The 26,592-nt window shown below is 43.6% G+C and overlaps 2 protein-coding genes across 3 annotated transcripts in view; one reads left to right on the forward strand and one right to left on the reverse strand.

The window, feature by feature from the left end:
* The window catches only part of PPAT (phosphoribosyl pyrophosphate amidotransferase), a 49,784-nt gene that overhangs the window by 4,263 nt on the left and 18,929 nt on the right, over nt 1-26,592 (forward strand). The gene's annotated exons all lie outside the window — the stretch shown is intronic.
* Nucleotides 1,984-26,587, reverse strand: LOC104334930 (uncharacterized). Of its 2 annotated transcripts, none has more exons than XM_075421928.1 (10): nt 26,128-26,587; nt 21,814-21,900; nt 17,720-18,151; nt 16,597-16,686; nt 11,679-11,765; nt 8,814-8,885; nt 7,695-8,096; nt 5,572-5,631; nt 4,287-4,477; nt 1,984-2,495 (listed from the first exon to the last, which is right to left on the reverse strand). In XM_075421928.1, exons 1-10 carry the CDS (start codon nt 26,513-26,515, stop codon nt 2,421-2,423), a joined length of 1,884 nt encoding a protein of 627 aa, XP_075278043.1. In that variant the 5' UTR covers nt 26,516-26,587; the 3' UTR covers nt 1,984-2,420. The 2 variants fall into 2 exon arrangements, with proteins under 2 accessions (XP_075278043.1, XP_075278044.1); XM_075421929.1 differs by having other exon boundaries at nt 5,572-5,655.

Here is a 26,592-nt window from a genome sequence, read left to right on the forward strand (position 1 = left end):
GTTCGGTCTCAGCTCTTATCTCTGGAGTAACCGACTGGAATAACATAAGGAGGGGAAAAACTGGGAGGAAAGTAGTGCCGAAATCTATATGCAGGAAGATGTTTTAGAGGCAGCCGTTATGTTTGTTATGGCCAACGGATGTTCCGTTATGTCAGCCTAGCCATAGGGTTAGGGTGAGACTGCTCTGTTTTGCTTCACATTGACTGTAACTAAGCCATCCATGTAGGCATGGTACAGCTCTCCATGATTGTCACAGGGCTGCTCTGGCGGTTTGTCTGCCCAGACCGCAAATCTGAGCCTAATCTGAGTGTGGAGGGGGCTGTAACACAGCATGGGAGGTCCACACCGGGGAGTTCTGTTCAAATAAAGGGTCCTGGCTGTGCTCTCTGCTGTGTCTTAGGCTACCTTCCATAAACTTCAAAAAGCAGGGTTGTTTGGAGGGGCTTTTTATTAGGTTATTTTTAATTTAAATCCGTTCTGTCAGTTGGTTGACCACTTGGCCACAGAAGTGCTTGCACCGACACAGAGGAGACCTTGCTGCAGCAACTAAGAGGGAGAGTCTGGAGGGAGGCAGGGATGCGCTTGTGGCTCCACCAACAATGCAAACATTTCTGCTCCCTGGAGCTCATTCTCCATGCATTTGGCCCAGATTCAGTTTGGTCTACCAGGAAACATCCTAAATGGGGCACTCAGAGGATGTTTCAGGGTAACGGCCCTATCAAAGATGTGTAAAGTGACCCATTCATCTCGGTGAATGAGTGTGCTTTACAGAAGAATGGAACTTTTTAAGGTCCCAGTAGTAATGGCTCCATTGATCTGCCACACCTCAAAAATTCCAGTACTGCCATTTGCAAACTGGGGAGGTGACAGATTTGCCCTCACAATAATCTGAATGGCCCCCTGGTGCAGATAGATGAGGAGGAAGAGCAAAGATCTCTGTTTTTTATGGGATTGCTGCTCTTGCGATCATTACTTGGTGTTGGTTTTGATTTGTTAACTGGATCATTTTCATGATGTAATTTATATTAAGATTCCCAGGAGCAGTTACATGGAAACAACTTGGTCTGGCCTTTCTGCTAATGTGGATCTATGTCTAAGGCAGCCTCTCCTCCCAAACCCTTTCAGTCCTACGGCAGTGCTCCCACACGTAACTTTAGCGTGTCGGATGGTGTCCCAAGTTCCATTTAACTTGCCCATAAGCGTGCCTAGACTAAATATTGTGTGACTGTAATAAATGTAAAGCTGTGATCAGAGCAGAGCCACAGCACAAGCTCAGGTGGATATAAAAATACACTGGAAGGATGAGTTGGATCAACTAATGCTATTTTTGAAGGGACTTTTTTTTTTAGAAATCCTTCACTGTAGCGACGTTCTATTTAGCCTGTTGTCACTACGCCAGGAGATGCTGCCAACAGGAGACAGACCATAGCTCTAGACAACCAGCACTCTAAATGTGCAACATGCATGCTATTTTGTCTCTAAGCAAAAAATGATGTGGAATCGTAACTACAGCTGCAGCGAAGAAAGGTTGTCTTGATGGCAGTTTGATTTATCTGTCTGAGCATCCTACATATTCAGGTAAATTAATTGTTATCTGTATAAATGGGAGTAGCACATAAATATTAGATGATGCCAAGTGCTCCATGCGCTTGACATCTCTTACCAGCTTTGACCGAAAATAAATGTGAACAGCGGGAAAGAAGGAGATAGCTTGCTTTGTAATTGTTTTGTCAGAAAGCAATGCTTTGCAGCCACAAAGCAGAACAGAGGTGGGATCCCGCACAAAGGGTAGTCCACTTTCTTTGCACATTTGTTGGTCAGGTAAATCCTGCTCTCTGGAAAGTGCAGACACATTTCTGAGCAAAAAACCTTTTACTTGGAAAGACACTTGTGAGTTTTTTTTCTGACAGTTCTTGCTTCATGTCTACTTCTAGTATTGATATGAACAGTTTCTAAGTAGAGAATGCAAGTGTGCTCTGCAATTGTCTGCTCTGACCTACTAAGAATTTAGACAGTCTTTTGCCTCAGTGTTTTTCTGCAGTTCTCATCTGAACAACAGCATTTAAAACCAGATACATCTTTCTTGAAAGAACTGCTTATTTTAATGAATGAAGTAAGTCTTTATTTTCTACGTCTGGAAGAAGAGAAAGTTAGTGGGGGGACATTGCAATGAGTGACAGCAAAGTTTTGGAAAGATTGGGATCCTTGTGCATCACTCAGAATTCTAAGTGAAGGTTGTCGCCTTTGCAGTGTGAGCTGCCTCCCTCAGGTGAGCCTTCCTTCTGCCAGGGCAGTCACGCTGTGCCGAAAACCAACCTTTGAACTGCTCAGAGCCAGGGCTAGCACAGCTGAGAACTTGCTGGGCTGCTTCAACTTACTCACTACACAGAAAACCGGTTGTTTTTTTTTTCCCAGCTGGGTTAGTCTTGTGTCAGGTCAGTGAGCTGAACTGGTTTATAGGAGATCCAGCAAGGGTCAGATTGCTCAGAGCACACCTGGAGAGAAGGGGATCTTCTTGTTGCAACGAGTCATCAAGTCAGCTTCAGCTGCTTCATGCAACTTCAGCCTTGCACTCGTGGAACAGAGCAGGTACAGCAGAACGTGCAAGTGGTCCATAGTGTTTCCGGTAGAGTTACTGTAAAAACTTAATTTAAATCTAAATTGCACTAAACTGTTTAAATGTACTAGAGTGAATCTGGGTTGGATCAGACATCTTTCTGGCTCCTGTGTGGAAGGAGTAACCTGTGATATTAGTGCTGCTAGGACCGGTGAGGTCTTCAGCTGGCTCAGCGTGTTCTAGGATACCTGTCTGTGCCATGATGGCAGGGACAGACCCCTTATTCTCCTACAGCAGTTCTGTATGCAAGTAGGAGAACAGATGCAAGTTCTTTGAGCCAACTCATTGCAGAGAGAGAAGAGAGATTTTTAAACCAATGATGATGCTCATATTACAAACCAAATATACTGAGAAACCAATGTAAAATGTGAAAAGTGATAGATAAGCATACACTGGAACAACTGTCTGTATGTCCGTGTCGATGTATAAATGAATATGATCAAAACCCTATGATTTGCTAGGGATCTTTCTTTGACTCCTCAGAATTGTTTTAAAAATGCTAGTCAAATGGCAGATAAAATCTACCTTGGTGAAAATTATTTACCTTTGTAATGTCTCTCATAAAAGAATTAACAGGGAAATAATTGACCATAGAGCAGGAAACAAAGCACTATATCCAGGAATATTTTTGTATAAGATTTTGTGAACAGGGACTTGGGTGGAATTTAGGCCTCCGTTTATAAAAAAACCCTGGTGGCTGTTGCTGCTGCAGTAAGGACTTGAGTGTTTGACTTGAGCTGTGACTTACGTTTGGCAGGGCTGTGCAGGTCTGTGCCCAAACCTGACTGAGAACCAGAAATGAGTTGTTCTGCTTGAAGACACCAAGAGGAGGACCCTAGGAATGCAGGCCTTGCAGGCAGTACAGGCTGTAGAGCACCTGCACAATCACAAAACGAAGCAGTGGCTTGCAGGAGATTGCAGAGTAACGATTAGTTATGGCATGGCTTTTGTCACTTGCCGTGTTACTGTTGCCTGCACTGCTTTCTGCACTTCATTTGGGTACTGGACAAGGCAGACCCCTTGCCTGGTACTGAACAGGGACCAGAACCCATGCAGGTCCCTTCTAGGTGGGCATCAGCTCCGTGTACTTTCCTCCTCACTGAATTCTCTCTCCGGTTTATTGCTGCACAGCACCGTGCCTTCCGCAGGCAGATGGGCATGGTCCACCAGCCCAGCACAGGCACAGGGTCAACGCTGATAACGGAATTAAGCCTTGTGTTTCCCCACCAGCCTTGCCTAACCAAAAAGAAGTTCTCTTGTGGCTTCAGCTGTTTGGTTAATTGCAGAGGACTAACTTGCTGGGAAGGTCACAGAGACGGTAACTGGAAATGATGGGATGAAATTTTCACTGTATGTCTTCTCTTTGATCAAAGTGTTATTTTCTTTTAATTAAGCCTGTTAATTGTGGCGTGTAGGTGAGCCAAGGCATGTAGGCAGAGGTTGTATCTTTTGTTAGGCTAACTGACGTCACTGCTAAAAGCTCATTGTTAAGGATTAGGATGGGAACTCATACCTTGTTTTAGTTTAAATGCCTGAAGGTGGCGAGTATATTAAAGGGGAGCAATTGTGTACTCGTGTGGGTGATCTACACTCATAAAGAAGTCTACTTAATTTCTTACTGAGAGAATTTCTTTGCATGCTAATTTTGTAGAAAGTTCATGAAACCAACCTGTTGTATGGCTGACGGGTCAGCGTACAGCTGTGTTCTGCGGAGGTCTTGCATTTCTTCCTGCTTACAAAGCCTTTCTAACAGCAGCTTTTTGCCTTCTGTTACTGTGTGCACTCTCTCCGTTAACAGTTTTTGGAAGTGGAGTATGGTGTTTTCAGAAGCGCTTTTCTTAAGCGGGACAGGTGACACCTCTGTGGACAAAAGCAAAGTATGCGGTTAGAGTGCCCGAGGCAGAGAGCGGCTGCCGCTGAAGTTTAGCCCATGCCAGATTTTCCTACCGCTGTCCTCCCGTTCCACCCTTTTGGCAGGCGATGCCCGGTGTTGTGTAAGGGGTCATTGTATAACGGCGAGAGGGAACGAAGCAGACCTTGTGAAAATCACTCACGTTTGAAACTTTCAGCTTTGCCTAGCTACCGCCTTCTCCAAGGCATGCTTATCTAACAGGCAATAAATGAAAGTATATTTAATCACACAGAGTTAGATCTGGTGGTTACAGTCTGTGATGGCGTACGGTGCAGGCTGAATTCACAAACGTGGTGTTTGGATCTGTTTGTGTTCGTCTGTCTGTAGACCAGACATCATTTTAGCATTGAAAATAGGGGGGAGCCTCCTTAAAACTAAGTTTGTCATCCCTCATTGTTGGACTTTTTGATTATTTCGGGCCTGGCAATTCTGCCAGGAATTAAAATAAACTCTTGACTTTTCCGATATCAGACTGCGTGCTGCAGATTTCTATCCACCCCTCCATTCTTCTCTCTTAGTGATTCTATACCATACCTTCTCTTTGGAATAGCTGTCTTAACCTGTTTTCTCTCATACAATGTGTTAGACAATACGTTAGACATTAGATATCCGAGCATGTGATTTCTCCCCTCATTTACTGACACATACTATAATAAGAGGAAACCACAACCATGGTTGTGGTATTGTCCCTATTTTCCTCTGAGCAACACAGGTAATTAAGACATCTTCTTCTTTTAAAAATATTTTTATCTTCTCCTCTTCTTCTTTTTGAAATCTTTTTATCTTTTCCTTGCACTTGATTATTATAAATCAAAGACGTTTACCTCATTTATACCAGGGATGAGGACTGAAATAAAGAAATTGCAGTTTTCCTTAGGCCCAGATATTTATCAGGACTCTTCCTTTGCAGATTTTTGAGGGTGAGAGAAGGGTGTTGGTTTGGAGCTGGGCGTTAATTTAACTGTTTGAGTACTGGAAACTAGAATCTGGCATCCCATTCAACAGCAGTGTATAGATGAATTAAAAAGTCAGGGGCTCTTACCATCACTCCATGTTTTTCTCTTGATACCCAAGGCTCCTGTGTTTGCTGTAACATCTCCCACTGAAACATAGAAGAGAAAGATGACTTTAGTATTTTGCAGAGTTTCTCAAAGCACCGTCACACACCAAAAAGCTTTATACCACAAAAGCAAACGCACTGGGACAAGTGCCGTGGAGCACTGAGAATCTTCTCGAAAAGTTAGGCGCTGCACACAAAATCAGGGTGAAGACACGTTTATTTGGCGGATGCCTCCAGCAGTTTAATAACTAGAGCTTCTTTTCTAAGCGGTTATTGTTTTACTGTCTCCTGCGTCAGCACTCGCAGCACAGATTACACAGTCCTCTTCCAGCATGCTAAAATGTAAACCAGATATTCTTAGTGCTGACAAATCCCATTCATGGGGAGCAGAAATCAGCAGTAATATCTTCAGTTTCTGGATTTGGAAGAAGATGTCTGTCTTAAGAATGTGATGGAGCACAAGATTGAGGCTGCGGAGAAGCAGCGGTGCCATCCCGGGGGCTGTGGATGTCATTCCAGACTTAACTGATGGCACCACTGTGCGGTCCCTTTGGACACCATGTTTGGGCTCTGATTCATGGCTGAGGACACCTGGCGTAAGGATGGCTCCAGTGGTTCCTACACAAGCTGTCCACCCGGCCCCTGCTGCAGGAGCTCAACATGAGCCGGCAATGTGCGCTTGCAGCCCAGAAAGCCAACTGTACCCTGGGCTGCATCAGGAGAAGCGTGGCCAACAGTTTGAGGGACATGATTCTGCCCCTTTACTCTGCTCTTGTGAGACCCCACCTGGAGTCCTGCATCCAGCTCTGGAGCCCCCAACATAGCAAGGACATGGAGGTGTTGGAGCGGGTCCAGAGGAGGGTCACAAAGATGATCCGAGGGCTGGAGCACCTCTCCTACGAGGACAGGCTGAGGGAGTTGGGGCTGTTCAGCCTGGAGAAGAGAAGGCTCCAGGGTGACCTTAGAGCAGCTGCCAGTGCCTGGAGGGGCCGACAGGGAGGATGGAGAGGGGCTTTTCACAAGGATGTCTAGTGACAGGACAAGGGGGAGTAACTCTAAACTAAAAGAGGGCAGATTTAGATCAGGTATTAGGAAGAAATTCTTCCCCATGAGGGTGGTGAAACACTGGCCCAGGTTGCCCAGAGAAGCTGTGGCTGCCCCCTCCCTGGCAGTGTTCAAGGCCAGGTTGGATGGAGCTCTGAGCACCCTGGGCTGGTGGAAGATGTCCCTGCTCATGGCAGGGGGTTGGAACCAGATGATCTTTAAGGTCCCTTCCAGCCCAAACCATTCTATGATTCTATGATAAATGGTTCAAGTCCTCAACTAACGTTTGTGACGCTGTAAATTATTATCTCATGTGTTGAGAAAAAACAGAATTAGTTCTGGTTGAGCGTAACTCACTGAGCTCTAAGCTGCAGTGATTAAGTTGCTTCTCCAAGAGCATCTGCTCTGCCTGGAGCTGGAGCAGTCGGCCAGTGATGAGAACCCTTACCACAGACACAAGGTTAGCAGTGCCCCTCCTAGCTCAGAGAGGTCTTTTGATACTAAATAGAAGCAAACACTACTTAGAAATCTGGTTCTGGTTTAGCAAAATTAATATAATAATCATAAGTGCTCAACTAAATGTCACTGCCCTGGATTTTTCTCTCTCTTAATTGTGGTGTGAATTGAGTTAATGAAGTTTTGGTCTTTGGAGTCCTTGCACTTGGCTTGATCATGAAGAGATTCCCGCAGTTCTAACTGGTGTGGGCTTGCAGCTCTCTGTCTGTAAGCATTTACGTGCCTGCTCGATCACTGCTAAAACCTGTGAGGTTTTTTTATCACCATTTTACTGTATCTCACTTAAGCTTCCAAAAGCACAAAGATGCTCCAATAACATTGAATGCTTCAGTTTTTTTTAATTTTTTGTTAATGTTGCCACCTCTAAATGCCTCCAGAGACCCTTTCTGTTCACTGAGTATCGCCTGCTTGCCCATGCAGATACAGGTTCTGCAATTACTTTCCGTCCCCGTTCTGGCCACATGTTTCACCCCCACAGCATGGCTCAACTGGAAACTTGAAATTTCATTTGAAGCGCTCTACCTCATCACTTCATTTTTTAGTACCTGATAGGAGACTTGAGCTTTCACATCCCCAGCTCGAGGGACCCAGAGGCTGTCTTCTCAAGATACAGTCGACCTCGTCGTAAAACCTCATTTTCCTCCTGGGATTACCAAGATGCTCATTTTCCTTCTGCAGCGCGCGGTATTCGTATTTTAGGTTCTTGTACTTGGTGCGACATTGTTTCCAGTCTCTGTCTATACCACGTTTCATTAACCTTCTGGCAATTTCCTCAAATATTTCTTTATTTCTGGTGGCCCCTTCAAGCATTTGCTGTATCTTTTTGTCTGACCATATGTTTATCAGAGCTCTGACTTCGTTATCACTCCAGTGTTTTCCCGCTCCAGTATCATTAACTGTAATAACTTTAAAGTGATTTTGCGTTTCTTCCAAGGGAATGTGAGTGTCTGAAAATACAAATGAAACCACAACTGAGCATTGCTGAATATACATACATTAAAGTGTAATTGTAGCTAATGACTCGGTAACGAGCTGAAGGATTAACTAACATTTATAATAATCTCTTGTTATGAAAATCTTTAAACTTTGCAATGGTAATATCCCTACATGATTACATTTCTCTGAAGTATGCAAAATATGTAGCAAGTGAAATCTTTAGTTTCTCCAAGGCATCTAAAATTCCACATTTTGTCAGTGTAATTTTGTTGCTGTTGTCAAATTAAAGACAGATGTATCCGAGCGCTACTTGCAGGAAAGCAATAGGCCTTGAGCTTTAAAGGGAACAATATATCAGCAGTGATAAGAAAATGGCTTTCCAGTATGGTTTCAAAATAGAATGGCAAGGCAAAATATTATACAAATGAAAATGCTCCTGGGGATTCAGTAGAAGAAAAAAATCTTACCCACATATTCAGAAGTAGGCGGATGCTGCTCGTCAGATACGTACAGAATGCAAAGTCGATTTACAGTATTAATGCAAGTTTTGCTCACGGCAGGGAGTAGAGCTATGAAACTAATTTTTCAGTTTAGTGATAAAGCCAGACTGGGGTCAGAAGCAGAAAAGTAGTGCTGTGTTTACAGTAGGGATTGGGTTGCTCCAGCTTTGGTACTGAAATTACAATGCGAACTTGTGTCAGAATAAATGCATAGAAATTAATACTCACCTGGCCCGACTACCCGCTTTGCTACTGGCGTACAAGATCTGTCTTCTGAGGTAGTGCTTATCGAGTCATCATCTGTAGAAACACACAGTTTTAAGTAAAATAGACTTGGACTTAGACAAATAAATTGCTAATATTATTGCCATCCTCTGCAGGTAACACCTGTCTTCAATTAAAAAATGTCATACCCAGCAGTCTAGCCCGTTAACTACAACAAGTTTTCTGCCACATGCCTCCCTAAATCAAATTATTTCTTGGCATTTCTTGTAAGCCCGATCTTTCTTTCTGCCCCTGCGTTCCCCAAAAGGGAGCTGTGGATGCAACAGAAGTTTAAAATACTTGATTAAGCACTTAAGGCGTACACGGGTGGTTTGTATCTCACACAGCAGTCGATTTGCGCGGCAGGTCTGCACACCTCGCTCAGCCCAGGCGTGCCTTCCGCTTCTGTCCCTAGGCGATGGCGGCAGGGCAGGCTTGGCAAGGCTTCGGTGCCCTTGGTGAAGGAGGAAATCACCCTTTTTGGGTGCAAGGCTACTCTGACACAGAGCTTTTGTGATGGAGAGGACGTTAGCAGAAGAAAAATTGGAAAACAAACAAATCAGTAATGCTTTTGTGGAAATCTTCAGCCTTAGCTTAAATTGCACTTTCTATATGTAGGGATGGCTCTACCAGAAACTATTCTATGTGGCTTAAATGGTATTTAAGGCATAAGGTAAGATGGAAGAACTATTTTTAATTCTACCAGCATCAGAGTTCTCTTCAAATTCCATCACTAACAGGATAGAAACATTGTTAAATTATTTTTTCTGCATGTCTACATTTAGTTCCTCTGCAGAGCTGAGGCAATAATAGCTTTGCGCTCTGTCGCAGCGTAAGAACGGTTCCCTTCAGAAGTAAAACTCGGGAGCCCTCCAAATTCCTGAAATCATTTATGGACGTCCAAACCCAGCTCGGCTGACTCTGGGCTCATTTCTTCGTCCTTGGACTTCTCTAAGGCTGGAAGTTCACTGTTGGGTGGAATTCCTTTTTGGGTTGGGAGGGAGAGAAAGATTAGTTCTCATTGTTTTTGCAGGGGATGTCATAGACCGATAATCTTCAATACAGTTTTCAGTAAAGGGTAGAAGTAAATATTGCTTATATGTTTTGAAAAACCGTGTGCATGGTTTAGACTCTGTTAGAAATGAGAAGCTGTTGGTAATAAACAGTGGTTCATTTGGTGTGCTTTCTGTAATAGTACTTGCTAACATATGCACAGAGTAGTACTTGGAATTAATATTTGTTTTATAACTTGTTTTTCTCTTTTTCTCTTTGACAAACACTGGTTTTCATGTGCAGGAATAGATTTTATACCTATGGAAGACTTAGAATCAGAAATTGTACTCTCGTAAGTATGCGTGTGTGGTTTACTCAGGGTACTAGGAAAAAAGTGTTTTTTTATAAATAGAGCAGCCCACAACTCTTAAGAAAATTCTTGCATCTTCCTTTAACACCTGCACCTATTGGAAATACAATCTGGGACCAAAATAGAGCTCTTGAGTGATTTTTTTTTTTTTAACTGTTACAAAAACCTTTAATTTATATGCTTGTTCTTTCAACCATGCTGGCTCTCTAATCTCTTTCTGCCTTTTGGCAGTGACACTTGTGTACTGCTGACTTGTGCGATTACTGTCCTTGGTTGGATATTACATGACAGGAATGGGGAATTTGTGTGTCTGAGGCAGTCAGTGGATTTGCCTGACATTTTATTCTGTGTCATTGTGTATGAACTCTTCTCTTTGCATTAGTGTGGCCTCGCTATGTCTCTCAGCTCTCAGGGACACAGCTTTACGTTTTCTTCAATGTAACCACGTTTTCATGTGTCGGTGCTGTGATGGCTCTGATGTTGTCCTCAGTGTCGCACTCCTGACAGTTGTCTTTCATAATCAAGATCAGCCTGTGCAAACAGTTGTAAAAGCTGCGTTGGAAGGGGTGTCTCAACACCCAAACTCCAGGTAGCAGAACTGCTGAGAAGGAAGCTCTTGCTTGGATCACAGAAATACTGAATACAATTATTCTTATGGTAGAAACTTTCAGTGTAAAAGGGCAAAGAATTGCTGTTCACGGAATCATTATAATAGATTTTTTTCTTCTTTCCATTAATGTCTGTGTGTAAACAGAACTACCGTAAAGTATATTTTGATCCAAGATGTCAGGTCAATAGATTTCGATGTCATTGCTATTTCCCCTGATGCCTGTTTTTCATGACCTTCCATGGTTTCTATGCTCATTTATTCCAGAAGATTAATATCTCTATTGTATTCTAATGTTTAACATTTTAAATAAAACAAATCTTCTTGAAGAATTGTCATTGAATACTTGAATACTTGTCACTGAATTGATGACTTTTACATATTGCTGAGGCTCTGATTTCACTTTTACTTGTAAAATAATTCAGAATATTTATGGTAATTGTCTGATAGTGAATAATCTGAAATTAAATGCACTGTCATGAAGCAATTTGAAAAGACAAGGCATAAAATTGTGTTCAGTGTTTCTGAGACAGCTGCTTAGCTCTCCATTTTATCCTCTCTAGCAGCTATGTATGAAAAAATAACAATGTTTGTGTCACAATCAGATGCAGGCTTGTCACATCTGGCATAATAAGGAGTATGCTGTCTGGGAAAATAAGATCTTAATATTAATTGTGGAAAGGAGAAATAGGCATTTATGTATTTTTGCACTATGAAATCAAACAAAAAACAGGTCTTATCATAACCTAGAAGTAGACCGAGTATAATGGGCAGGAATCACATATGAACCTTAGAAACCTGCAGTGCCTAGTAAAGTAGAATGTGCTGTTATCCCCATCATGACACAGCCTTGACCTACCTAAGTCGATCGTCTCCTTCTTTATTTGGGTATCTGCCAGAGCTGCTGGGGTGGAGTTGGCAAAGTCCCCCTCATCTTCAAGGATTTCTGTAAAAAGGAAAAAAATTAGAGTTCTTACTAACTAAACAGGTCTTGAGTTACGTTTGAGGATTGCTAACTTCATCATGCCATTCAGGATAGCTGTTGTTAAAGATTCATCTCTTCGTACATCAAAGCTGCTGCTTCTCTGCAGCAGTGGCTTTAAGAGCAGAGTGTACACACTTAGATATTAAAATAAATCCAGAACACCACATTAACAGCTATGTAATATAAGTTTATGGATTAAATGTGCCAGGTCTTAAGATATTTAAACCTCGATCAGAATTTGTAGAATGGTTCACTGGTTGTGGTGAACCTCTATGCAGCAGAAGGGGCAAGACGATGACTTTCAAAGGGTCCTTCAGTACATACTGAAATTATTGAAAGAATCCCAAGTGGCTGATGCCAAGAGTCACTGAATTCGCCCCGAAAGGGGCAAAGGTCCCGCCATTGCATCAGGGTGCTGTGCCTGGACGATTGATCTGCGTGATAAAGCACTCACTGCCTGTCCCTGGAGCATCCCGCCCGCTGCAGCTTGCGAGGGGTCCCGGCCCCGGGCAGGGTGACAGCGGCGTCCCCAGGCTCCCCTCCGCGGGGAGGGGATCTCCGCTCCTCTGCCATTGGGCCTTGGTGTCCAAGGGAGAACTCCACCCCTCCGCCCTGGGACGGACAGACGGATGATGCAAGTGGTCTTTCCGACTCTCGTTTCCAGGTGAGGACACTGCTGCCCAGAGATTAAACACTGAAGGCCACGCTGCGGATCGATGGCAGCGGTTTCTGGCTCCCAGCCTGTTCTCAGGCCATTCAAGAATATTGCCCCTAAACATTGAGCAATAAAGCATAATCTAGAGCCATTTTATTAAAAATTACCTCCCAAATCAATACGGCCTGGTTTGCATCAGACGTTCTTTACGATGTGACCAGCATCATGCGCCTTTCTGTGTTTTTTTTTTCCTTAGCGAGCCAAGAATGTGGGTAGGGAGCCTGGCTTTTTTTTTTTTTTTTCGAGGCACTGTTCAGAGTTTTTGGAGGGAGGGCACGAGGAGAGCAAGACCCGAGCCAAACAGAACGAACCATCGACAGTTTCTGGCACGGATAAAACACAGTGGCTCCGCATCGTGTAGTGAAGCTATAGACAGCTGCCAGCAAATGCGCTTAATCTCTGCTTTGTGCTGGAATCACTGCTCGCAAGGCCGCCGGAGCAGCGCCCTCGCAGCCTTTCCTTTCACCCGCTCAGACTCACACAAGCTCTGTTCTCTTTTGGTGCTCTGTCACTATTTATCCTGCTTTCTGGCTCGTGAGGCAAGATTAGTAATTCGTCTCCTGATCCGTACTCATGTGCGTCTTGTATAGTGGGAAAGGGGAGCGGGGAATGGCAAAGCTGGGGGACATTTTCGGTGCGGATCTGTGTGACGGGATGCGGACGGCTTGGGTGCACAGTTGGGAGTTTGTGTCTGCAGCCTGAGGGCTGAGCCAGGCAATAATCAAGAATTTTTGTGCTTCTCTGAAAGACCCTACTTCACACCAGCCTGGGGCGGATGTATTAAAACATGATCTTTTGAATTCGTGTCTGTACAGTGTAAAAGCCCAAGCACACGGCTGTGAACATTCAAAAGAAACCAAACATAAGTGCCCAGTATGTACCGACTTAAGATCTTGACTTTAAACAACCAATTTTCAAAAAGCCCTTGTTGCTTAGGATTGTATCTTGGCAGTGTCACTCCAAATTTGTCATGAGGGACATACAGTGAAGTACACAAGGCACCAAAAATCCTAATAATGGCAAGAAAACTCTTTTGTTTGAAGAAAAATACTCGCTGTAGTTTTAAGAACATCAGGCTGCTGGCATTCCTTAGAATCCTCTTGTTTTCATCTCCACTGCTGGTTCCCGTGGCCCTTCACATTTAATTGAACACCTATACACGGTCTGTGGCCGTACCGCAAAGTCTGATGCATGTGGAACGCACGGGTATGTGGAGTTTGAGCTGACTGACTGCTGCCTGCGCAGACTTCGGGACAGATTTCAGGAATTAACTGCCCTTAAAAGTGATCCCAGGAAATGGAAAACATCAGTCAGAATTGCTAAATATGGTTTTAGTGCCAGATTGTTTTAACATGGGTATCTTTTATCACAAAGGAGAAAAATTTACAGTGGCCCTAGCCTTTGCTAGGCTGCTTTTGCCAAAAACGAAGCGGGTTTGGGATGGCTGCGATGCTCCCGCTCCCTCTGCCGGGCAGCCTGCCGGAGAAATGGCCAGAAAACCAGTCCACTCCGCAGGAGAACGCGTAAGCATTTATCTACCTGTGTGTTCCTTCTCGGGTGGGCATCTGCTGCTCTCTCTGAGCAGCAGATTCCTTTGGGCAGAGGAGAAAAACAAGAGAAGGAAACATCAAATAACTAGGTATTTTCCTGAAACCGGAACATTTGTCATTTGACTAATACCATCATAATTTTTTTCCTTACTAGAATATGGCAAACTTGCTTAGACTGTTCATACAGTGTTGCTGTGGTTAATAACTCCGGTCCGCGCGTGAGACCGTGAGAAGCACGCGCAGCTCCGAGGCAGCTCGTGCATCTCGGTGCGTTTAGGCAGCTGCGGTTGCCAGAAAGCAGATGTGCGCCGAGGCTGGCTGACAGATACCTGGACAGGTGTATCTGTAACCCTGACCGCAAAGTACCTTAACTCCTTGTGCTCATTGGGAAGATGCCCTGATACAAGAATAACTGAATTTCTAAATTCTTACTTACGTCAGATTATTAATGCTTTTTTATAAAGGCACGTGAGTATAGATAAACTATAATTACACGCTGGTGGAGATAGTTTTCTATGGCAGTTCTGTTGAATATGGAGATGGAGTAGTCGTTAAGAAGTCACATCCCAAAGACTATCGATTGTCAGATGTCTACTGATACCAAAGAACCATGTGATACGATATCACTGCCTGTTTCATTATTTATCAGCAAGTAAATTTATAAATACAGGGACACATACAATCTCTTTACTTAACATGTTTCTCACTTTACATTTATTTGAACGGTCTAGGAAAGGCATGTACCACAGTGAAAGAATAAAGGGTCTCCAAGATACTGTAATGTAAAAAGCACGCATCTTTTCGCTGTTTTATAGAATACCTAATTGTGTTACCATAAATAACATTAAAGTCTAACTGTTTTTTACTACCTGTGATAAAATTACTCAAGTCTGTATTCTTCATTTGGAAGTGAGGGGAGGAATTTTGGAAACTGAAACACATCTCGTCAAGATGGAGTGCTGTGGTTTTACCATTTTCTTAGCCAATTTTGATCAGTATTCTTCAGAGTGGATAGGCTGAACCACAGACACTTCTGAAACATTTGCTATTTTAACTTTTGCCAGCCAAATCAGATTGTAATTACAATTGCCCAGAAACAAAATACGCAAGTAAAATACATGTATTTGAGAAAGAAATGGTAACCAAGGCAAGCTATAGATAATGTCTAGCACCGACACATATCCTAAAGGAAAGTTAAAGTGTCAAAAATGAGTTTTCAGAACTTTACTGGAAGTATTCAGTTAACTGTATGTTAAATAACCGGTTTGGAAGATTGCAGTCCAGAAAGTTACAACATTACGTAGCTGCAGGCAGTTGAAAACTACATCAGATGACAGATTAGTGACACTGCTGAATCTATGTATTATTTACAGTGTCTTACTAGCGTTCATATATATGTAGAAATTTTACTTGTTGAGGGGAGAAAATGGAATTTGATGCATTTTACAAGTGGTCTTAACTGGATCCCACAAAGTACTCTTTATGATTTCTTACATATTTTTGTCTCTCTCAAAATGAGATCTCCATAGGGAACGCGCTTTTCATGACAACCTATTTTTCTCCAGTGAATGCCTCAAGGGCCCATGGTGATCTGGTAAAAGGCCAGTTAAATGTGGCTTTGTTAATAAATTTAAATAAATAAATGTAATTGCTCTCGAATGGTAAAACGAGAATACTACTGGCCAGTATACCCCAAAGTACCTCTCACGATCAACCGTGTCTTTACTTACTTGTCACAGCTGTTTCTTTCGTTACATGCAGAGCTGCCAGACTCTCGGGAGTAGTATTTACAGTAACATCATCTGTCAGGAGATTTTTAATTTGACATTAAAATCTTTCAAGTTCACTTTAGACCATTTTAAGTTCCGTAAGACTACTCCTTAACGCCTAATTTAGACCATATTCTGCCTTATGCTACTGCAGGGGATCGCGAGGTCCTCTGTTGCGGAGAGTCAAGCCTGCCAGCCGCCGAGGCTTTCCTGCGTGTCCCTAGCTGAGCGTTAAGCTCCCGCCGCCCCTGAAAGTCACGCTTTCAGATGTAAACCATAATGTTTCTTTGTGAAGAGCGTATGATCTTCATACTCAGTGCCAGCAGTGATGCTCTGAGATGAAGTTTTCATCCCATGACATGAGCATTTACACAAGTATATTAAATACCGGTCACATTATATTGTAAAAAAGAGAATGCCCTATTAGTTCATGCACAGGAGACTGAACAATTCTAATCCTTGGGAAGGCGTAGTTTAAGTAGAAGTAAATGCAGTAATACATTGCACTCAGCTCACTTCAGCCAATGGTTTCTTCTGCTTTACATCTTGGGTTGTGAATCTCTGAAAAGATTGCTCACTAGACTGTTCTTACCAAATTTAGCAGAGCACTGCAACTGTGCACATATGTCTGTATTTATTGAAAGTCTGGTTATCACAAGCCTCTGCATTTTCTAACCGTCATTACGATGTGGGCTTATTTTAGAAATCCATCTTAAATTACTACGGATTTATATAAAATAGAAGACTTTTCCATTTACCTGAGTCGGAAACTTTCTTTATATCTGTAACCCGTAGCTCCTCCGACGTATTACTAACAGAGTCCTCTTCACCTGTGTCTCCAGGCATTTCTGTGTAAATAATGCTCCGTTAATTAGGGCACCGCAGAGGCGTATTGCCTAAGAATACAGCTGTGCTCTGTCAAATCAAAAGACCCCTCCAACCTCGGATGCTCTTTCTGCCCGCGGGCACCAGCAGATGCATTAGCAAAGAGCCTAGAAACAGCAATGGAAGAGCAGATCTTCCCCCAAAATGCTCTCGCAGTTTTCAGCCACAGACCGACTTTGTGGTTTATTTTTCTTGACTTCTCCCGTTACTTTATGAACTTCCGGTCTTCTATTTGGCCACTGTAATATCATCCCCTGTGCAGGATTCTTACTGCGTAATAAAGAGTTGTATGTTTGTTTGTGTTCTTAAACCACAGGCCTGTTTCTGGTCATACACACCAACAAATAAGGTTTTAACTCCTGGGTAGTGCGGGTTCATCAGTCTACTCTAGTTCTGCCTTAATCCATCCGTTACCAAGCTATTTGTCAATAACCACACGAAAATAAAGGCAAGCTCTGCCAGCATTCTGGCTGCTATTCCTTTTGCTCTTTTCACACTAACTGTCTCACTAGTTTGAGAGTCTTGCTCCAAAGGTCAGGAAAGCTGGGCTGCTAGGCACCATAAAAGAAAGGCAGTTTAAATGTTAATTTTTTAACCATTGTCTGTCACTATGGACTGGTTTTGCTCAATGTCTTCATTTTTCCAGCAGCACAGTCTGACTACCTCTCTCATCCGTTTTTTTATCTAACCTGGAAGCAATCTCTTCTGCCATGATCTTGACTGGAATGGTCTCTGCCTGTCACTTTACCTTATCTTCATCTTTTTTTCCTCTTTTGCTTTCTCAATTCTATTAAAAAAAATGGAATCAATCTGAAAGATTACCTTATAATGTCAAGTGAACAACTGGACAAAATGGGACAAACTTTCCATTCGGTGATTCCCCCCAGCAAACTGGTTCACCTAGCTGGTTGCTTTTTTTTATTGTTGTTCTTTTAAGGTATCTCTAGTTCTGGAAAACTAAAAATTCTAAATTTTATATAGGTATGAAGTACTTACCTATGGAGTCCTTTTCTGATTTTGTCCATTCTGGAGGCCTCTCACTTTCGTCATTATCAGATTTACTTGCGTGTTCCATGGTGCTGTGCCCCAGAATAGCATCCAGTTCGTTAAAAAATTTCATGCTTTTACTTGTGCTCCCTGAGTCTTGGGCACTTTTTACGCTCTTGTACTCATGTTTCAGATTTTTATATTTTGTCCTGCACTGCTTCCAGTCCCTGTCAATGCCGAACTTTTGAAGCTTAGCAGCAACCTGCTCAAATATTCTTTTATTTCGCACTGTCCCCTCCAGTTGTCGCTGGATGTTTTTGTCTGACCAGACGCGTATCAGAGCTCTGACTTCATTGACAGTCCAGTGTTTCCCTCCTTCGTTTGCCACGGTCGGAATGAGAGCCGGCGTTTTGGGAGCCTCTGCTGCGGGCGTGGGACCACCTGCATGGCGTGGGGTGGGGGAGAGACACAGACACGGGTTACCTGCGCTGGGCGCTCGGGTGGGGAGGGGACAGACGGAGTGGGGATGAGGCGCGCTCTCTGCTCATAGCTTGTCTCTCCAGACACAAAGGTGAGCAGGGCTGACATGAACATCAAGCTATTGATTACTGATTTGTCAGCATTTTTGTGAACTCTGACATCATTTTTGCCTTCCCTTGAAAACTGGTATAAAGAAAACGTATGTAGGTTTAAATTATCTGAGAAGAACATTGCCTTCTTCTGTTCCCTAATATATAGAACTTTTACTTGTAAGACCTTAGAGAATAACCGATGAGCCGTTTTGTCATGCAGACATTAAAATAGGAGAAGAGCGCTGTTTGGAAGCTACAAAGTGCTGTGTCAGCACAATAACAAATCAGGCCCTGAGTCACTGATGCGAGCATCAAGACTTGACTTTCTGCATGCACGTCATACCCGTGGTTTTACACGACCGGGGAGCTTTAAACTGGGCGGGGATCTGAAAAACCCAATCCTTAACCCTTAGCAGAGCCCCCCTTTTGCGGGGGCTGTTGCCTCAAGCCACCCAAGAGCATGTGTGCGATCACAAACCCAGCTCTCATAGCACAGAACCTCCCCCTTTCTCAGTGCAGGTCAATCAAAAATATTGGTGTTCTTTTAGTAGAAACTAAAGTTGAAGTTATCTTACTCTGCAGAACTAATTTTTTTTTTATTCTCTCCAGTCTTCAGCTTTATGTTTTAATATTAGGAGGTAAAAGATGTCATGCAATTATTTAAAATTCTGAACTCTGATCTTTTGCAGTTTTTTAACATTTCCTTGTTTCTAATTAGAAATTTGCTTGAAGACTTCATTTTGATCATCAGATTAGTTTGGAGAGTGCTTTCCCATGCATTTTCTAAATCTTTGCAAAAAGAACTATTTTTAAAAAAGCAACACCATTCCAGTGCTTCATCAAAGAGAGCAAACATGAAAGTGCTCAGGAACTGACACAGTTTTCTGCGGTTGCACTGAAGTGATGAACGCCTTTGCCAGTGTCTCAATCTAAGAGGGCAAGGGGTTGGATACTTTATAGTCACTGAGTTTGGTGTGATGGCAAAAATATCTGACCTCTGCTTGCACGCACAGCTTCAGTGGAGTGTACTTGTGTATAATAACCTGTCTGGGGACAAATCTGCCCTAGATAGAGGCATTCTGCGCTAGTCTCTGCAGCTCATTCTAGTTGTGAAAAAGCTGTACTTGCAGATAACAATTTCTTCCCCTGGGTTCATTGGAGCTCTGCAGCAGCCAACTCCCTGCTACGCTGAGGAGGGTGACATATCAATTATGCTTTCTTCATTTCTTCCTAAGGGAGCAAAGGAAGCTTCTTGTTTACAGGTGAATGCAACCGTAGGAATTGCCGCAGTTGACAACTGCCAGCATCAGACAGGCTCGATGCAGTCTCTGCTCGGTGTTTACCGGGAGTATTTAGTCAAAGCCACAGCGCAAAGAGCAATATGGGAAGGGTGAGGTTTCTTTCGTTCTCCCATAGACCAGTGTTTCTCACTAAGAAGTTCATTTGCAGTTGTGGACGTGAGTCTGAATGAGTTCCAGGGACTCGGCGGATTGCTCATTCATTCTGCTACAGGCAGAGCTGCAAATGGTGGCTTGGCTTGCTCCTCGTGCCCTTGGAAAAACGTTGTGATTCAAAATCTCTTACCCACGTGCACCACTTTGAAACAAAGCGCTATGGCCACTGTGAAAAATTCTCTTTATGTCTCAAAAGGATTTTACCCAATTTGTTTAACAAAATTGCTGACAGGGTATCCATTTTTTTAATCAGAATTATGTGTTTGTACTGTATTTGATTTTTTCCTAAGCTTCCTCAAAATGAGAAATCTGCTGAAATAAAACCAAAATATTAAGCAATATAGATACAAAGGGCTCAACATTTTTCTTTCCGTGATGTCTGACGCAGTGCCTGAAATCTAAAGACTGAGAGAGGCACTAGGGAAGACATTTTAGTATCAGTACATACTTCAGAGCCCATGCAATTGAAGTTATTTTGCTGGCTTTGGAGAAAGCAGCTTTCTCAGAATTAAAAGATTTTTTTAGCAGGCCAAATGAATCTGCTTGGCAAAATGCTGCAAGAGCACCGAGTAACACGGACACATTCCTGTCTACTTTGGTTCAGGCACTTACTGCAAGAGAAGTTTTGTTTGTATAGATGTGTAAATAATTCCATGTGAGAGATTTTTGTCTCTTCCTTAATTTCTTGTTACGGTGGGTAAGAGGGGAGGAGCGTGTACTGTAAAAGCCATAGGTATAGCTGGGGCCTTGTTTTCTCCCTGAATACAGCACCGTGGAGATTCTGCAGCAAAAGTTGCGATAGGGCATTGAGGGTGTGGCAAAAATGGAAAGAGAGTGTAGGAAATTCAGAACAGTGCTGCTCTTCATCCAGGCAAGTAATCAGCTCATCGGTTGCCTAATCCTGCCTAAAATGCGTCCAGGTTTCCCCGTTGCCTTTAGCCGCCCCTTGAAGGGGCTCACACCTGGGATCTTCCTCACCTGGAGTACTGCGTTCAGCTCTGGAGCCCTCAGCACAAGAAGGACATGGAACTGTTGGAGCGGGTCCAAAGGAGGGCTACAAAAATGATCCGAGGGCTGGAGCACCTCTCCTGTGAGGACAGGCTGAGAGAGTTGGGCTTGTTCAGCCTGGAGGAGAGAAGGCTGCGGGGAGACCTGATTGCAGCCTTTCAGTACTTAAAGGGAGCTGATAGGAAAGATGGGGACAATCTTTTTAGTAGAGACAGCAGTGACAGGACGAGGGGTAGTGGTTTTAAACTAAAACAGGGTAGGTTTAGGCTGGATATAAGGAAGAAATTCTTTACAATGAGGGTGGTGAAACACTGGAATGGGTTGCCCAGAGAGGTAGTGGAGGCCCCATCCCTGGAAACATTCAAGACCGGGTTGGACAGGGCTCTGAGCAACCTGATCTAGTTAGTGGTGTCCCTGCTCGCTGCGGGGGGGTTGGACTAGATGACCTCTAGGGGTACCTTCCGACCCAAAACTTTCTATGATTCTATGATTCCTCGCTTGCCCGGTGTGTGCCTTTGCTCTGTGATGACTTTTCCTGAGCAAAACTACTACAGCGGGACGGTCTCCGGGTGAGCTGCCGTATGGCGAGTTGGCCTACAGCATTGCTCACCACCCCTTGCTCAGAGAGAGGATACAGCTGCTTTGGAGACCACTGCACATCTGGATTGCTTGGTGGGACAAGTCTGACCTTGGCCTGGCTCTCCTGGCTCAGGCCATTCGCTCGTGCAGCTTTAAGCAGAAATTACACGAGTTAGAGAAAATCCGCACGTTGGCCTGGGTATACTTTGGCATACCTTCCGCCAGCATTTAACAAAATTAAAGTGATTAATACGATTAAGCTACAGCATGGGATGTGTTGTGAATGGGACTGGTGGTCATGCGGGCCATGCCGGTATCTGGGGATGCACGAGGCTGCCGAGCGCTAAACCTGGGAAGGAGATGGGGTGAAAATGGGGCTGTTTCAAAGCTGTTGATCAGAAACGATGACGGTGTGTTCACGCTATCAGCAAGTGCTCTGGCAGCCACGCTGCTGTTTAATTTTCGATCTCTCTGCGCCATCATACCGTACCTAGTTGAACTGGTCTGACATGGGACATAAAAAGCAGTGGATCTCCTGGAGCATCCTCATCATCTTCTAAAGAAACTGATAGTTCACCTGGGAAGGAAAGAGGTTTTAGATGAAATACAGGTATGGACTAAATTAGCTGAAAATAGGTTAAGTAAAAATGTCCATACACAGTGAGAAGATTCTTAACTTTGTAATCTCCACACTTAATTTGTATTTAGATTAAATTTAAAATTAATTTGGCCTGTCCCCATAAGGGGACATGAGTTATAGGAGGTAAATTAAATTATTTTATATCTCGCACGTTTGAAATATATTTTAAAATTCTTGCAGAATCTGACTTGATTCTAGTGACTTGTATGGTTTTCTGACTCAGTGTTTGGGGTGGGCAGCACACTGAAAGTAGATAATGAAAAGTAAGAGACATACTCTGCCCCGGGCCGGCGTTCAGCTGCCGAGAGCGGCACGACGAGCCACGGCGAGGGGCAGTCGGCGGTCGCCTGGAAGGCTGCCGAGCATGCCACGGGGACTAGGATGAGCACGTTTAATTAGATTGTAATATTGGAAAGAAACAATTTATTATTTTAAGTAAATAAGAACAGCTAACATGATAAGATGTTAGAATATTTGATGGGGGGAAAAAACATCCGATGAGCAAAAAAGTTGCTCAATAAGAGTATTGCATACTTATTAAAAAAATATGTAAAATACTCGTCAATGACATGTTTAATGTTAAAGTCCAGACATGGAAAACTATGTATGAGTGGCATTTTCAAGCTGGCACTTCTGAAGGCTCTTTTTGCATTTCTAGTCGCTGTCTGAGTTTAGTACCTATGCTAATATTATCATTGCTGATGCATTTTTGCTCAGACTTGATATTTTTTCTGCATTTCCTGTGGTAAAGCGAAGGGCAAGGAAAGCGGGCAGCGTGTTAATATCTAAATACAGAAGAGCTGTAAGTAACTGAACGTGAATTACTAGGTGAGCTTCACTTTTGTAAATCAGGTACTCACTTTGTTAGTACTTGGTCTAACTTGAAACGATCAAAACCAGTTAACAAAATGGGACGGCCATTTATTTGACCTGTAATGCATGATACCATTTTTCATCACGTGCCATCCATCGCTGCCTGGATTTTCTTGGTTGTTGATGACTGGGATAATACACAAACTAAATTTTAAGAGAAGTGAACATGTGGAGTTGTATCTTTTTTAATGATTATTTATGCTAGGGCTGTGTGTTTGCCTCTGGAACCGTGTGTTTTGGGAGGACAACACGCACATTGCTGGCTTGCACTGCTGTAGGTGCTTGTGCAAAAGTTGTCACCTTTCCAGGGGCGAGCTGGGAACTGGTGTGTGCGCTGCTACCAAGTATGTCCGCAGGCACCTCCCTCTTTGATTTGGTTGTGATTTTCAGTATTCATTTCTTTAACTACGCTTTCAAAAGAAAACTGATTTTACAAGATAGGGGAAAAACCTCAAGGAAACACTATAGAAATACTAACCCGTCTCTTTTTTCCAGTCTCTTTTTTTCTTCCTTTCCCTTCCTCCCTCTCCCCAGCAGTCTCCCAGTAGCTGAGATAACCGAGCCGACCAAACGCAAAGACATGCTTTGCAGCTTTACATTAAGGATGGGTATGAGGATTTAGACTGAGGTTAAGCAGAATGTTAAATATACAGTCATTTCTTTGGGAGCACGCCCTGTACCTTGTCATGCTTTTTAAACAAAACAAATTAGTATAGCTACTAGGTTCTCAAAATAAAGACAGACGTGCATGGTGGACAATGTTCTTTGGCACAGGTTTTGGGTCTGTTGACAGCATTTTGTTCTTGCTACCCAAGTTGCAAGCCTAGACATCTTTGGTTCCTCCAGCTCCAAGGGAAGGAGGCTCTGGGGCTCTCGTTACAGACCGGGGGGACTGCTTCCCCCTCTCTTCTGTGACACTGTGGTCGGAAGGGAGAAGCCCAGGAGGGGACCTGCAGGGACGCAAATGTAGAACCATAGTGTCACAGACTGGTTTGGGCTGGAAGGGACCTTTAAAGGCCATCTGGTCCAAACCCCTCTAGTGAGCAGGGACATCCACCACTCGACCAGGTTGCTCAGAGCTCTGTCCTACCTGGCCTTAAATGTTTCCAGGGGTGGGGCATCTATCTCCTCTCTGGGCAACCTGTGCCAGCATTTCACCATCATAGAATCATTAAGGTTGGAAAAGACCTCTAAGATCATCAAGTCCAACCGTCAACCCAACACCCCCATGCCTGCTAAACCATGTCCTGAAGTGCCACATCTACACGGTTTTTGAACACCACCAGGGATGAGGACTCCACCATGGTAAACAATTCCTCTGCAGAGCCACTGATGCCGTTCTAGCCTTACAACGGCGTGGCCCTCCAAAGTGCCGAGCTGGGCAACTCTGAGCGCAGTCGGAGAAGGACCGGGCCTCTAGTGTGGCTGTGCTGCTCGCTTGCCTGCCTTGTAGTCTTAAATGAAGAAAGCAGATGTGAGAACATCTCACGGCTGTGCGCTCGGCCTCGTGTGGTGGATGTGTGTTCTGCGTAGCTGCAGGACACGTTTATACCTCGGTGGTTTTCTCTGCGGCTGAATTACGGTTGTTGTGGGAATCTTTGCGTTTAAATTCTTACCACTAGTGTTGCATTCTTACAGTTATTTGCATTTAATTTTTGTTTCTCCATAAAACTTGCTTGGGTTGTTTGGTTTTTTTTCCAAAGGAGTAACAGAAATGCTTGTGCATTTAAGAGATGTATTTAATTATATCACCTTTAAAACCAGACTGCCCTACTGCTTCAAAATGAGGTGTGTCTCACCCAGGGCTAATTTTTAAAAAATATATTCTATTTTGGGATTCACAACTGAAATCAACTTTTTCTGACTTAAGCTTGCTAGAGGTCTAAGGCAGATGAGAGTTAGGATGAACCGTTGGTGCAAACTACGTGGAAACCCAGAGGGCAATCTAAGGGCAGATCCTCAGTTGAAGGACACTGTCTTAGTTTCATGGAGTCCTCAGGGGTGTAACAGCTGGCGTTAGCCACAGATCTGGCCCTCTGTTCTGCAAGTGTGAAAATAAAAAAGGATGGCAATACACAGCACAGAGAGCACATGTTAAAATACAATAAAATGGCCAGTTTATTTTCCAGTGACTTGGACAGATCAGAGGCTTTCTGCTAAGCATGACAAATTTAAGGCCAAGGTTTCCGTAAACATTGGCAAGAAAAATGCCAATTTCTTTTCCTCAGGCTTGTAAAAGAGAATTGTAGAGGGAGCCGTGGAAGGGTACAAGGGCAAACGAGATGTCCAGCTCCTTTCTGTGCCTTTGGCAATCTCCCCTGATACACATGTAGTGGTTTTTGTTTTCTTAAAAAAGATCCACAATCTTAGTCCAGGTAAATTGCCACATACTGTGGGAACAAACGGCTAAGCTTTGCATTTCTCTTTTTAGCCGTCTTATTTTGGTACTTACAACTCTTACTGGGGCTTACGCTTCAGTGACATTTAGGATGTGACAAGGAGATTTGAGTGATGTCAAATAGCAGATTGACCCTAATGTTAAGCACAGCTTAAATACATATGTAGAGAGGGCTGAATAAAACAAGAGATGCAAATAATTCAGTAAAAACCCCTTCAGAATAAAAGCGGTTGTATTCATTTGTTTTGCTTCAAAATAATCTGATAAACATGATTTTTACTTTCTTCACTACATTACTAATTTTTAACGAGAAGTTAGTAAACATCCCTCTGTTTCTCAAATATTTGAGTTTAATTGCTTACAAAATAATTTAATTTAGTCATCACACTTAAATTTTCAGTTGGAGGGAAACAAGCATAAAAATGGTAAAGTACACTTCTATCACAAATCACGATTCCAAAAAATCCTGACAGTTTCAACCCTTACGTTTATCTCTCTTTAAGTTTACATCTGAATTGGAGCTGTACAAAACCTGCTCCCAAAGTACCGCAGGCGAATGTCAAAGGGAAAGAAAACCGCTTTTCTCAATTCCACGTTTCGCCCCGGCGCAGGAGCCTCGACAGCCGGCGAGCGCTCACCGAGGCTGCAAGGCAAGCAGTCAGCATAATTTTTGCTCGGATTACGCTGTATTTACCGACTTCGACACTGGTGGGTGCTAACATTTTATTCCCCGGCGCGAGGAGTGCATCGAGTCAGTTCTAACCGCGCCGTTGGGGCTGCGCGACCTCCGCTCCGGCTCCAGCAAGCTCAGCGTTGGTTCCCTTCGGTTTTTAAGCAAAGAGAGAAAAAAATAGAAGCAAAGAGAGGTTTGGGGTTTGTTTTTTTTTTTTTACCTTGCGTGCCGTCTGTGGCGGGGCTTGCGTTCAGCTGCGTCTCGGTCGCAGAACACCGGCCGTTCTCCTCTGCCGCTAACTGTGTGACAGGTTCGCATCGCAATATGGCATCCAGGTCGTGGAAAAACTTCATGGTTTTAGTGACATCCCCGGAGTTGCGGGCGTATTTAACCGTTCTGTATTCATACTTCAGGTTTTTGTACTTTGCACGGCACTGCTTCCAATCCCTGCAAACTCCTAACTCCTGCAACCTTTTAGCGATGTAGATAAATATCCCTTTATTCCTCAGGGTGCCGTGGAGCTGCTTTCTGATGGTTTTTTCTGACCAGACGCTCAGCAAGGCTTTAACCTCCTCCTCAGTCCAGTGCTTCCCCGCTCCGCTCTCCATGTTGAAGGCGACCTGGAAATGATTCACTATTTCGAGCCAAGATTCCGTTTCCTTGGAAACCAGCCGGCTCCGCCGAG

Source organism: Opisthocomus hoazin, chromosome 5, assembly GCF_030867145.1.
Source record: "Opisthocomus hoazin isolate bOpiHoa1 chromosome 5, bOpiHoa1.hap1, whole genome shotgun sequence".
Lineage (NCBI taxonomy): Eukaryota > Metazoa > Chordata > Aves > Opisthocomiformes > Opisthocomidae > Opisthocomus > Opisthocomus hoazin.